The sequence below is a fragment of the Scyliorhinus canicula genome, chromosome 4 (assembly GCF_902713615.1).
Source record: "Scyliorhinus canicula chromosome 4, sScyCan1.1, whole genome shotgun sequence".
NCBI classification, from domain to species: domain Eukaryota; kingdom Metazoa; phylum Chordata; class Chondrichthyes; order Carcharhiniformes; family Scyliorhinidae; genus Scyliorhinus; species Scyliorhinus canicula.
Window position 1 is genome coordinate 144,612,511 of NC_052149.1, and position 14,103 is coordinate 144,626,613.

The following is a 14,103-nucleotide window of genomic DNA, read 5'->3' on the forward strand; positions in this document are numbered from 1 at the left end:
GTTGTAGCCACAGTTTCTCAAATCTTTCCCTTTTTTTTAACTTCACCTTCAAGTCACAGAATCAATCACAGAATTGTAATGGCGCAGAAGGAGGCTATTTAGCCCATCATGTCTGCACCAGCTCTCCAAAGAGAAACTCACCTGGTACCATTCTCTTGTCTTCTCCCTGTAAACCTGCACATTCTTCCTTTACAAATAATAGTTTAATTTCCTCTTTTAAATGCTTCAGTTGGCCCTGCCTCTGCAAACATTCTAAGGCAGTGCATTTCAAATGTGAACCACTCCTTCATAAGTAAAGTTTGTCCTATCATAGAACATAGAACATAGAACACTACAGCGCAGTACGGGCCCTTCGGCCCTCGATGTTACGCCGACCTGTGAAACCATCTGAAGCCTATCTGACCTACACTATTCCATTTTCATCCATATGTCTATCCAGTGACCACTTAAATGCCCTTAAAGTTGGCGAGTCTACTACTGTTGCAGGCAGGGCGTTCCACACCCCTACTACTCTCTGAGTAAAGAAACTGCCTCTGACATCTGTCCTATATCTATCACCCCTCAATTTAAAGCTATGTCCCCTCGTGTTGGTCATCACCATCCGAGGAAAAAGACTCTCACTGTCCACCCTATCTAACCCTCTGACTATCTTGTATGTCTCTATTAAGTCACCTCTCAGCCTTCTCCTCTCTAACGAAAACAACCTCAATTCCCTGAGCCTTTCCTCGTAAGATCTTCCCTCCATACCAGGCAACATCCTAGTAAATCTCCTCTGAACCCTTTCCAAAGCTTCCACATCCTTCCTATAATGTGGTGACCAGAACTGCACGCAGTACTCCAGGTGCGGCCGCACCAGAGTTATGTACAGCTGCAACATGACCTTGTGGTTCCGAAACTCAATCCCCCTGCTTATAAAGGCTAGCACACCATATGCCTTCTTAACAGCCCTATTAACCTGCGTGGCAACTTTCAGGGATTTATGTACCTGGATGCCGAGATCTCTCTGTTCATCTACACTGCCAAGAATCTTGCCATTAGCCCAGTACTCTGCATTCCTGTTACTCCTTCCAAAGTGAACCACCTCACACTTTTCCGCATTAAACTCCATCTGCCACCTCTCAGCCCAGCTCTGCAGCTTATCTATGTCCCTCTGTATCCTATAACATCCTTCAGCACTATCCACAACTCCACCGACCTTCGTGTCATCTGCAAATTTACTAACCCATCCTTCTACACCCTCTTCCAGGTCATTTATAAAAATGACAAACAGCAGTGGCCCCAAAACAGATCCTTGCGGTACACCACTAGTAACTGAACTCCAGGATGAACATTTGCCATCAACCACCACCCTCCGTCTTCTTTCAGCTAGCCAATTACTGATCCAAACCGCTAAATCACCTTCAATTCCATACTTCCTTATTTTCTGCAATAGCCTACCGTGGGGAACCTTATCAAACGCCTTACTGAAATCCATATACACCACATCAACAGCTTTACCCTGATCCACCTGTTTGGTCACCTTCTCAAAAAACTCAATAAGGTTTGTGAGGCATGACCTACCCTTCACAAAACCGTGTTGACTATCGCTAATCAACTTGTTCTTTTCAAGATGATTATAAACCCTATCTCTTATAACCTTTTCCAACATTTTACCCACAACCGAAGTAAGGCTCACAGGTCTATAATTACCAGGGTTGTCTCTACTCCCCTTCTTGAACAAGGGGACAACATTTGCTATCCTCCAGTCTTCCGGCACTATTCCTGTCGACAAAGACGACATAAAGATCAAGGACAAAGGCTCTGCAATCTCCTCCCTAGCTTCCCAGAGAATCCTAGGATAAATCCCATCTGGCCCAGGGGACTTATCTATGTTGACATTTTCCAAAATTGCTAACACCTCCTCCTTTTGAACCTCAATTCCATCTAGCCTGGTCGACTGAACCTGAGTGTTCTCCTCAACAACATTGTCTTTCTCCAGTGTAAACACTGACAAAAAATATCCATTTAACGCTTCCCCTATCTCCTCTGATTCCACACACAACATTCCACTACTATCCTTGATTGGCCCTAATCTTACTCGAGTCATTCTTTTGTTCCTGATATACCTATAGAAAGCCTTAGGGTTTTCCTTGATCCTATCCGCCAACGACTTTTCGTGTCCTCTCCTCGCTCTTCTTAACTCTCCCTTTAGGTCCTTCCTGGCTAACTTGTAACTCTCAAGTGCCCTAACTGAGCCTTCATGTCTCATCCTAACATCACTTTTGCTTTTTAATGGCAATTAATTATATCTGTGCCCTTTGGTTCTCGATTCTGTCACAAGTGGGAATAATTTATCCCTATCTACTCTGTCCAGACCCCTCACGATTTTGAATATCTCTGTCAAACCTCCTCTCAACCTTATTTTCTCATCCATGAAATCATTCTCTTGAATCTTTTCTGGACCCTCACTAATGCCATCCCATCCTTCCTAAAGTGCAGTGCCCAGACCTGAATGCAATACACTTGCTGAGGTTGATCTAGTGACTTATACAAATTCAACAAAGCCTCCTTCCTCTTGTACGCTAGCCTCTTTTATAACACCCAGGATTCTGTATGTTTTATTAATCGTGCTCTCAATCAGTCTCGGCACTTTCAAAGATTTATGCACACACACATGTAGGTCCCTCTACTCCTCCAACCCCTTTATTTTATATTGTCTCCCCATGTTCTTCCTGCCAAAAATAATCACCTCCCATTTCTCTGCATCGAACTACATCTGCTATTTGTTCTCCCATTTCACCAACTTTCTATGTCCCTTTGAGATTCTACACTAACCACCTCACAGTGCACAATATTCCAGGTTTCATTTCATCCGCACACTATTCATTGTCCCCTGTACACCATGGCCAAGGTCATTAGTATACTTCAGGGAAGGCAAGGGTCCCAACACTGACCTCTGGGGAACCTGACTAGAAACCTTCCCCCGTTTGAAATGAAGCTTCAAATCATCATTCTCACCTAACCTAATTCTTGCTTGGAGTGAGGTGATTAATGTGAAGGAAGTAAATGTCAACTTTGTCTCAGTCACTTTCTTTATTCTCAGTCACAACAGCTGGGTTCAAGTCCCATTCCTAAACTTAAACACGAAATTCAAGGCTGACAATCCAGTGCAGAACTGTTGGAGTTGCTGCCTTTTGGAAGAGATGTTAAGTCATGGCCTGCTCTCTCAGGAGAATTTAAGAGATCCCATGGTACTGTTTGAAGAAGTGCAACAGGATTGTCCCTGGGAGTGTAGGCTGTTTCTACCTCCTGGGTCTGCTGATTTACCCTGGACATCAATGATCCAAAACTCGAGACTTTATCCAAAACAAAGGCACTTTATTGTTAGATTTCTGTTACAGACAGTTCAATAAAACTGACGCCCGTAACTGCTCACCCCATTCTTTAGTTATTTTGTTTCTGTGAGGAACAGACAGGATCGATTTGTCGATCCGTTTCTCTGTTCAGATAGCGGACCAGGTTATCCCTGTTCCTTATCCAGCTGCAGCGATGGCTTCGAGCTTAACAAATTCTATGTTTAAATATATCTCTGCTCCCCGCCCTGCCATGTAGCACTTAATGATGGACTGCTTTCTCTGATAGCCACTTTCCACGATGAGCTCATTTTTACTCCCGGCAACCACCCCTATAATAAAAATCTTTATTGTCACAAGTAGGCTTACATTAACACTGCAATGACGTTACTGTGAGAAATTCCTAGATGCCAAACTCTGGCACCTGTTCGGGTACACAGAGGGGGAGTTCAGAATGTCCAATTCAACCAACACAATGGGTGAAATTCTCTGACCCCCCGCAGGGTTGGAAAATCGCCCAGGACCGGCGAAAATCCCGCCCCCACCGTGGCCGGAATTCTTCGCCACCCGGGAATTGGCGGGGGCAGGAATCGTGCCGCGCCGATCGGCGTGCCCTCCGTGCCGTCGGGAGCCCCCTGCGGCGATTCTCCGGCCCGCGATGGGCCAAAGTCCCGCTGCTGAGAGGCCTCTCCCACTGCCGTGGATTCAACCACCTCTGGTGGCGGCGGCATTGGCGGTGCGAGCGGGCCCCCGGGGATCTGGGGGGGGCGCGGGGCGATCGGACCCCGGGGGGTGCCCCCACGGTGGCCTGGCTCGCGATCGGGGCCCACCGTTCGGTGGGCGAGCTGTGGGGGCACTATTTTTCTTCCGCCACCGCCATGGCCTCCACCATGGCGGAGGCGGAAAAGAACCCCACTACCGCGCATGCGCCGGTGGTGACGTCAGCGGCAGCTGACGCACCGGCACATGCGCGAACCGGCGAAGGCCTTTCGGCCAGCCCCGATGCCAGCCGACGGGCGCCAACCACTCCGGCGCGGGCCTAGCCCCCAAAGGTGCAGAGAATTCCGCACCTTTGGGGAAGCCCGACGCCAGAGTGGTTGGCGACACTCCGCTACACCGGGACCCCCCACCCCGCCGGGTAGGGGAAAATCCCGGCCCATGTCTTTTGGGACCTGTTGGAGGAAACTGGAGCACCTGGAGGAAACCCACGCAGACACAGGGAGAACGTGCAGACCCAATCCGGGAATCAAATCTGGGAACCTGGCGCTGTTAAGCAACAGTGCCAACGACTATGTTACCATGCCAGAGCACCTAGAGCTAGCTAGAGCAGGAAGATCCTGACAACAGGTTTGGCCATTCTCCTCCTAGATTTGCTTGCTTCAGCGATCTCCATCTGTTCCAGTGTCTGTGCAGTTTTCTACAATAGATGGCACTTCCACCTCTCCCATTTGTCCCCAGTTCTACCAAGCAACCATTACTTAAGATAAAAGCAAGTTGCTGCAGATGCTGGAATCTGAAACAAAAATAGAAAATATTGTACAATCTCAGCAAACCTCACAGCATCTGTGGAAAGAAAAGGGAGCTAATGTTTCGGGTCTGGATGACTTTTTGTTACACCATTACTTCAGAGTGTTTACAAATTGCTGAATTTGTACCTAGTCAATGGCGTTCTAAGTAAGCAGCAATCATCAGTTTCATTTCATCAAGCCATGATCTTACTTTGAGTTTTAAGCAAACAATTTTACACAATATTTATAGTAAAAATGTCACAAACCTGGAAAAAGAACTAATTGTTGTCTGGCCTTTAACCAGTTATTGCCTGGCCATTAACCAGTCATCTTCTGTTAACTCATTTGCAGGAGTTAGTCTTATAATTACTATTTAACATTATTTATAAGCCTAGTTTTCCCCTGCAACCATTAAAAGCTTCCACAATGTAATGAGCCTTCTATCATACAGAGCCCTGGCCAATATTTATCCTTTAATCAGCTTCACAAAAAAATGATCTGGCCATTACCGGGCAGCACTGTAGCACAGTGGTTAGCACAGTTGCTTCACAGCTCCAAGGTCCTAGGTTCGATTCCGGGCTTGGGTCACTGTCTGTGCGGCGTCTGCACATTCTCCCCGTGTCTGCGTGGGTTTCTTTCGGGTGCTCGGGTTTCCTCCCACAGTCCAAAGATGTGCAGGTTAGGTGGATTGGCCATGCTAAATTGCCCTTAGGTTAAGCGGGGTTACTGGGTTATGGGGATGGGGGGAGGTGTGGGATTAAGTGGGGTGCTCTTCCCAAGAGCCGGTGCAGACTCGATGGGCCGAGTGGCCTCCTTCTGCACTGAAAATCCTATGATTCTATGATTATCGCATTGCTAGTTGTAAGAGCTTGCAAAAAGTGAATTGGCAAGCACATTTTCTATATTACAACAGCAACTATCTATTAAAAATACATCATTTACTCAAGTGTTTTCAGATGTCTGATAGTCATGTAAAGTGCTATTTAAATGTAAGTCTTTCTCATCAAATGTAAGGAAACAACCTGTGGAAAGAGAGAGAGAGAAACGAGAAGGGGAGAAAAATGATCCATCAGTTGGTTTACCAAAATATAGATGCACAATGGCCCACTTTCTAATTTCTCTGAGATTGCTTTGCTGAAATGATAAAACACAACTGCATGCATCAATATTGGAACTGAGCTGTCAAAACAATTGTCTGGTTCTTCTGGTGTGACCTGACACTCAAGGTGTCTGTTTCAGTGTCTGTGCCACCCCACAGAAAACTATCTGTCATTTAAATGAACTCTCTTCCGAAAGCAGTCATGTTTAGTGCCCTGCCCGCCTTTACAGACATTCAAGGTGAAAGCACATTCTTTCTGGTCGGCTTTCCATGATCTATGAAACCAATTTGTCCTTGCTACGACAGCGCACTGCTCGTGGCTGGCTCCAGCTCTTTCCACACCTCCCCTGTCTGGCTGAGGGAGCAATGGTACCAGTCAGAATGCTTCCTGACCAAACCCAGTCGAAAGGTAACCATCTCAACTCTGCACTGAGATCCCTCCCTCAAAGGTAATGGGGCACAAATAGAAAATGCTGCACTTTCTCAGCAGGTCTGACAACATCTGTGAGGAGAGAGAACAGAGCTAATGTTTCGAGTCTGGATGATTCTTTGTCAAAGGTGATAAGGCAATTGGCCTCTGCTGAGGACTGCAGGGCGTGGGGGTGAGGATGGAGGAGGGAAAGGGGAAAAGCAAAAATATTCACAACTCTTAGTGATCCTTTGAGGGCACTGAACTAGTTTAATCCCGCTGACAACAAACTACTTGCATTTATGCAGTGCCTTTCGTGCAGTAAATCAGCCCAAGGTGCTTCTCAGGAGTGGAGTGCAGTGAGATATAGATTTATGGTGAACCAAAGAAGGAAATGCTGGATCAAATGTCCAGAAGCTCATTCAAAGAGAGTCTATATAAAGCAGCCTCTTCAAGGAGATCGAGGGAAAGACATTTGAGGAAGAAATTCTAGAGCTTAGGACCCAGATGATTGAAACATTGGCCACCAATTGTGGGGCAAAGGGATTGTGGGAAAGAATGGGTGATTTGTCGAAAATTCTAAGATCTGATATTGGGCGTGATCTACCGGCCACCCTGCGCCCGAAAAGCAGCCCATGCCCAATTGCCACTGTGCATAAAATGCCAGCTTGACACTTTAGTAGTGCCAGCCTGGCACCCTGGAAATACCTCTGCCAGCTGGCAAGGCCACCTGGGCACCTTGACAGTGCCAGCTGGGCACCTTGACAGTGACAGGCTGGCACCCAGGTGGCACTGCCAGGGTGCCAGGGTGGCAGTGGTAAGGTGGCCTGATGGCACCAGCAGTGCCAGCATACCACCTTGCCCAGAGAGCATGCATCAAGGGGCCTCCAATCCAATGGGAGACCCCCCATGAGTGCCATTACGTCTGGTCCCCATTTCAGCAATGCTGAAAGGCGCTCGCCCGAGGTCGCTAAAGTGAAGGGGATAGATCCCAACGTCTTGGTTACCTCAGGAAACTGAATATTGAAGTGAGACTAGCTTTCTGACTTGAATATGCAGATTTGTCAAAAGGTGATCCCGCCCAAAATAGGTGGGCTTCACAGCGCGATGTCTCGCAAGATTGCGTTAGATCTCACGAGGCATGGCGAGCCACGTAGATCCCGAAAGCGGGATATCCCGTCATTTATCGGACATGATGTGTCAAGCTGGCATTTTATGCACAGTGGCAATTGGGCATGGGGTGCCTTGCGTGGGTTAGGGGGGCGTGACCGCATTCTCAGGCTGTGTGATTTTCAGGAGTGCCTTTTAAGGGTGCAGGCTCATTCAAGTCATGAGCCTGCACCCTGCAGTTCTGCCTTGGTTGGCTTCATGGTGGGGATTGGCATGCCATAGTCCTCAGTAATTTGCACGGAGTTGGGCCAGGTTTTTGATGAGCTGTGTTTCATTGCAGCTCAGAGGAGTCAGGGACTATAGTTTCAATGAGGGGACTTTTTAGAAAGCGAGTTAAAAACATCCTCCTCATTCTCCCTATGCCAAGCTATGGCTCTTGATCCCCCTCATGATCCCTTATGCCCCCTACGTAAAACTATGCTCTCAACCAGTCATTGATTAATACTTTTCACTATGTTAAAAAAATGATTTCACTACAGTCCAATAAAAGTGTCTATCATCCATATCCTTTAAAGTATCAATGACAGAAGCTGCAGGCATTTGAAACCGCTTAACCTTGTGTAAAACAAATGACCCCCTATGCCAAGCTATGGCCCTCCACCCACCTATTTTTATAGCTTTTTGATCATGCAACCTATTGTCACTGCAAGATTCATTGGTTCTATACAGTGTATAGTGGACTAATGAGCACAACAATTCCATAGCTTGGCATTGGGGGCATAACAGGCTATGGGGGGTTGGGTGGGGACATAGCTTGGTGTGTTTTTATTTTGACTAGGATGCTATATCACAGCATTGAGGCATGCCTATTAAAACATTACTTCAGCACTCGGCTGGTCGTGTAGGTGCCTTCAAACTCTTTTTTTTGTGTTTGTTAATCCAACTGCAGCTTGTATCTATCCCTCCGAAATGAAGATTCCTCCTTTGTGGGCACATTTCCCCCCCAAGGCGGGTGGGCCAAGCCACAAACTTTCCTGCTTGGCTAATTGAAATGCTGTTCTATGTAGCAAAACTGATCCACTTAATAACATTGAAATAAGCCAGACAGTAATTGAAAATTGTGCATATATTTATCATTAACCATTTTCCATTATAGACAATATAGAGTTGCACAATCTCACCCAGAATCAAATTACAACTGTCTTAATGCTCCATACTAATGTCTCTGAAATGGTTAGAAAAAGACAATGCCAGCTGTGAAATTGTTAAAGGAACCAGATTCTGGGCAGATATGTATTTAAAAAAATGCACACATCAAAATGATCACATCATAAGTTGCAGTCAGGTGTTAAGTATTTTTTCAAATATTTCAGTATGAAAACAATCTTCAACTAAAATTACATATTTACTGCATGATTAGGACAGTGCAGGGATTTACATTACAATTTCACATTTAAACAAGTGCGTCCAAGATAACATCAGTGCATTCATGATTTCTTTATGGAGATATATTGATAAATTACACAGTGCGGACAAGCTTTAGAACAGAAGTAAAATGTTGCACAAACTGAAAATCTGAAATTGAAACGAAATGCTAACAATACTCCAGCAGCATCTGCAGCCAGAGAGACAAAGTTAATGTTTCAGATCAAATACCTTGCATGTGGTGGAATATCATCGACTGGTGGTGTTTCTCACTCCACAAATGATGCGAGACCTGCCGTGTGCGTTTTATTAACCAGTTTTAGAAGTTGGGTTCTTTACTCTTTGCAATTCTGCACTTACTGTCCGAGTGGTTTTAGCTCATTCCCTCTTGAATGAGCAATACATGAAGATTAGCAATCAACAGCGCCAGCAATCCCAGGACACACTTAAAGTAACATTACCAATGTAAGGGGCATTACACTGACTACAAATACCCCATAAACTTTATTTAGTTACCAAATATCTAAATACATCAGAAGTGTAGTATAAAGGGTTAATGTTAAATATGTAAATGTATCGACCAGAATTCTCCAGCTGTTTGCTGGTGGTGGGATTCTCAGATCCCGCTGGCGGCGTAGACCCGCCCATGCGTTGCTGAGCAGCATGGGGTGGTTTCAATGGAAAATCCCATTAACTGGCGGTGGGAGTAGAGAATCCTGCCGTCACCGACTGACACACCAAATTGTCTGTCCTGCTAGCAGAGGGAGATTGAAAACCAAGTGGAGTGGTGCAGCAACAATAATCTCTCCCTCAATGCCAGCTAAACTAAAGAGTTGGTCATTGACTTCAGGAAGCAAAGTACTGTACACACCCCTGTCAGCATCAACGGGGCTGAGGTGGAGATGGTTAGCAGTTTCAAATTCCTAGGGGTGCACATCACCAAAAATCTGTTCTGGTCCACCCATGTATGTCGACACTACCATCAAGAAAGCACAACAGTGCCTATACTCCCTCAGGAAACTAAGGAAATTCGGCATGTCCACATTAACTCTTACCAACTTTTACAGATGCACTATAGAAAGCATCCTATCTGGCTGCATCACCATCTGGTATGGCAACTTCTCGGCTCAAGACTGCAAGAAACTTCAGAGGGTCGTGAATACAGCCCAGTCCACAACATGAACCTGCCTCCCATCCATTGACTCCATCTGCACCTCCCACTGCCTGGGGAAAGTGGGCAGCATTATCAAAGACCCCTCCCACCGGGCCTACTCACTCTTCCAAATTCTCCCATCGGGCAGGAGATACAAAAGTCTGAGAACACGCACGAACAGATTCAAAAACAGCTTCTGCCCCACTGTTAACAGACTCCTAAACGACTCTCTTATGGACTAACCTAATTAACACTACACCCCTGTATTCTTCACCCGATATCGGTGTTATCTAATTGCATTGTGTACCTTGTGTTGCCCTATTATGTATTTTCTTTTATTTCCTTTTCTTTTCATGTACTTAATGATCTGTTGAGCTGATTGCAGAAAAATACTTTTCACTGTACCTTGGTACATGTGACAATAAACAAATCCAAACCAATCCAGTGGTAGCCGGGCAGACTCACAACGAAGAATCCTGGCCATAGTCTGCATCATCAATGGCATAAGATCACTTAATGACAGAACATGGAGAGAGATAGTTCTATGTAGAGACTCGTGCTCAGTCTGCATTGTAAATAGTCGGTATGATGTTAGATAAACGTTAAAGTTTACCAAGTCTTGCCTCCGACAGTAACTGTAAATGCATGCCACAAACAATCCCATCTAAGATGCACAATGATGATAACATAAGAACCTCCATGGGTCCCCTCCAGTAGATACATCTGCAAATGCATAGCCCCCATCAAGTGTAAATCTCTAGAAATGCACAGGCTTCCTCAGGTACAAACACTGTGAGCCACATAGCCTCTGTCAGATACAACTGCGTAGATCTTCACGGTCTCCTACGGGTACATATGGAAAAAATACTAAATACTATTCACATTTCATTTTACAGGTCTATGGGTTACAATGAAAATGTTGGTGGGGGATGTGCCCCAGATTAGAAAGGATTATCCGCATCTAGTGGACAGGACCACAGTGGTGGCCAGGAAGTTGGGATTTCCAGAGATCATCATGCCAGGTATGTTTTACATGGGTTGTCGCTCCTGATTTATACTCTGCGGTTGGACTTGGGTTGTTGCAGGGGCTAGAGTACCTGGAGATAGCTGAAGGCTTCTGCGAGTGGCACAGGAGGTGCATCCCTGCTCCTCTTGGTCCACAGGAGTGCAAAAAGGAACAGACCTTGAACATAACAGCCGACTGCGCTCTAATATGTAGTTAAGTCGAAATTAAAATGTCCATGAAGGTATTGTACTCTGACTTTTGAATGTTACTTCTTGGTTTTTGTGGAAGCTTCAGTGTTGGCTTGATTTAGATTTTTTGAAGTTTAAATTGTCATGAATGGGGTTAGAGTTTGATTGCTCAAACTTAATGTTTCAATCCTCTCATTAAACCTCTCCCAATGGATAAGACCAAAGTATTGACTCAAGCTTAGAGTTTGAAATCCAATAATTTTTTCACAAAAATCCTTCTCTAATAGCGGTCATTAATCACAAACAGCACGTAGAAACACTGAGGGTGGAATGTTATAAGCCAAGTGGAGGCAGCTTGGAAGGCAGGAGGGTGGGAACGTTTTCAAATGTGCACATTGAGGAGAACAGCTGAGCGATTTTGCTGGAGGCGGGGTGAGGCTGACATTAGGCAACTGCTTGGCAATGGTGGGTATCAAATGTAGTGCCATTTTGGTGAGTCGCTGGGATTTTACCAGGCTGAAGCCCATCACATCCCTGGAGGCAGCAGGCTGAGTTTGGGGGTGGGAGGCAGTGGTGATGTCAGTGAGGCTGCCTTTAACTTCTCACCCTGGAACAGCAGGTGCCAGAGGGCCACAGCTGCCCCTCATGGATATCCCACTAGCTATGGCCACAGTTTAATTTCATACCTTTAAAAATCTCCAGCAAGTGCCTCCATCCTGAAGCGCCCTGTCGGTCCCCCACCTACAGCAGCATACCCCCTTGCCTGATAGGGTTGCCAACCACCTGGAGTATTAGGAACTCACGTTGGCCCTCCTGACTATTCAGTTCACCCACCACCCTCAATTGGGCTGGGCTTCTGGAGGCTGCCATTAATTGAACCTCAGAAACCAGCAGGGTCGGGACCAACTTTTAAAAATGATGGCAGTAAGATTCCACCCTAAAAGACGAGAGTTAACATCCTCTTTATGGAGAAAGCTCATTTATGGTCAAATATATACCTTAAAAATAAGATCCTTTATCACTTCTGTCACACGATTCCTGGTGAAAGACAAGCCCACTTTAAGCAATTACATGATGTAAGAAGAGTCACACTGTCAAAGCTTTCACCTTGCCTTTCCAGACCGAAGAATACCAAATTTCAAAGGCAACAACAATTTAAACTGCAGGAGAAAGGAGGTATGATTGGCTGGCAAATGGATTATGATTGGTCAAAGGTGTTGCCATGGAGAATGCACGAGGGAAGCACTGTCCTCCAAGCTTTTATTGAGTTGAAAAAAGCGTAATGTCTGGACATGTTCTTTTTGTTTACAAAGGACAGGGCCCTTTGTGTGAATATATGTGGCGTCTTGCGAGCTCGATGGATGATTGGTTGGGAGAGTAATTCTTTTACACTTGAGATTGACATGGGGAATTCTTTATGGAAACACCTTGATCAATCAATGTGCCTGGTTTGAATTTAACAAAACATTGGGAATAACTGTTGCCTGCTGCAATCTCCATGGAAACAAGATGAAAAGCTTCAATAGCACGCTTCAGTTTATAACAGTACTCAAGCTCCGCACTGTCTAACGTCTAACAATAGAATTAAAAGTAAATTTAAAGTTAGTTTTACTTCTCAAATAAAAGGCTATTATAATTGAGTCTAACATAATACACAAAAGGTCAGACAGCATTAATAAAGAATATAGACAATAGGGGAGTAAATGTGATATGAACTATATAGTTTTAAAAAATGTTTTTATTAGGAATTTTCTTTTTATACAAAACAAAAATGAAAGTGAACATACACAGAAGCTATGTACCTCGATTATAATTCACATTTTTTTACAAGTGCCTAGCTTTGACTTGACCTCCTAATTCCAACTCCCTCTTTCTTCCAGATCCCCCTCCTCTTCTTGCTATCTGGCATGTCTCCTTTGTTTGTTGGTTCATCAAATATGGACCGATTGTGGTAGCGGAGTGCTACGTATGCTGCTTCGTGATAGGTTGCTCGCGTAGGAATTGATTGGGTTCCATGCCTCTTTGTTTCCTCCAAAACCCAACAAGTCTGGAGAATGACCAGCACATGTGGACATGGTTGGCTTGGTCTTTCTGGCACCGTTCACATTTGTCCTCCAACTCTGGGAGGAAGCTACTCATTGAGGCTCTAGTTAAGTGTGCTTGGTGTACCACTTTCAGCTGCATTAGGATTAGTCTTGTGAAGTAGAGGTGGAGCTGACCCTGTGAAGTGCTTCGCTCCAGAGTCTCCACCCTATTTCAAACCCAAACTCCTCCTCCCATTTTTCTCTTGTCTCATCCAGTGGTGATCTTGCCTTTCTCAGTAGTTGCCCCTACAGGTCCTCACAGTTTCCCCTTCCAAGGAAGTTTTTAATTTGCATGTATCTTAATTTGTTTCTCCTTTTTAGTTGGAAATTCTCTGTCAGTTCCTCTCGTGTTGTCAGTCTGTTGTCTGTGTAGAGGTCCCTAACTGTCAGTGACCCCCCCCCCCCCCCCCCCCCCGCCCCCCCAACATCCTGTCTCCACCTTTTCAAGGTGGCATCCATTTTGGCTGGAACGAACCTGTGGTTGTTTCAGGTGGGGGCTTTGATGAACATTTTGGTTCGATCGAAGTGCTGTCTTAGCTGGTTCCATGACCAGAGTGTGGCTCTCACCACTGTGCTCGTTGAGTATTTAATCGGTGGGGATGGGACTACTGCCTTGGCCAGGGCCTGGAGGGATGTCCCCGTGCAGGAGCTCTCCTCCATTCTTACCCATTCAGCCTCCGGTTCCTTTATCCATCCCTTTACTCTTTCTGCTGTTGCTGCCCAGTGGTTATATTGCAGGTTTGGGAGGTATAAAGCCCCACGTGCTTTTCGTTCTTTGCAGGGCTTTTT

General features: G+C 45.5%; 1 protein-coding gene across 1 annotated transcript in view; it reads left to right on the plus strand.

The window, feature by feature from the left end:
• The window catches only part of LOC119965058 (dedicator of cytokinesis protein 2-like), a 759,716-nt gene that overhangs the window by 145,640 nt on the left and 599,973 nt on the right, over positions 1-14,103 (plus strand). Inside the window, exon 13 of the mRNA XM_038795299.1 lies at positions 10,933-11,058. Coding sequence (XP_038651227.1) covers positions 10,933-11,058 — 126 coding nt within the window. The remainder of the gene's footprint in view (positions 1-10,932; positions 11,059-14,103) is intronic.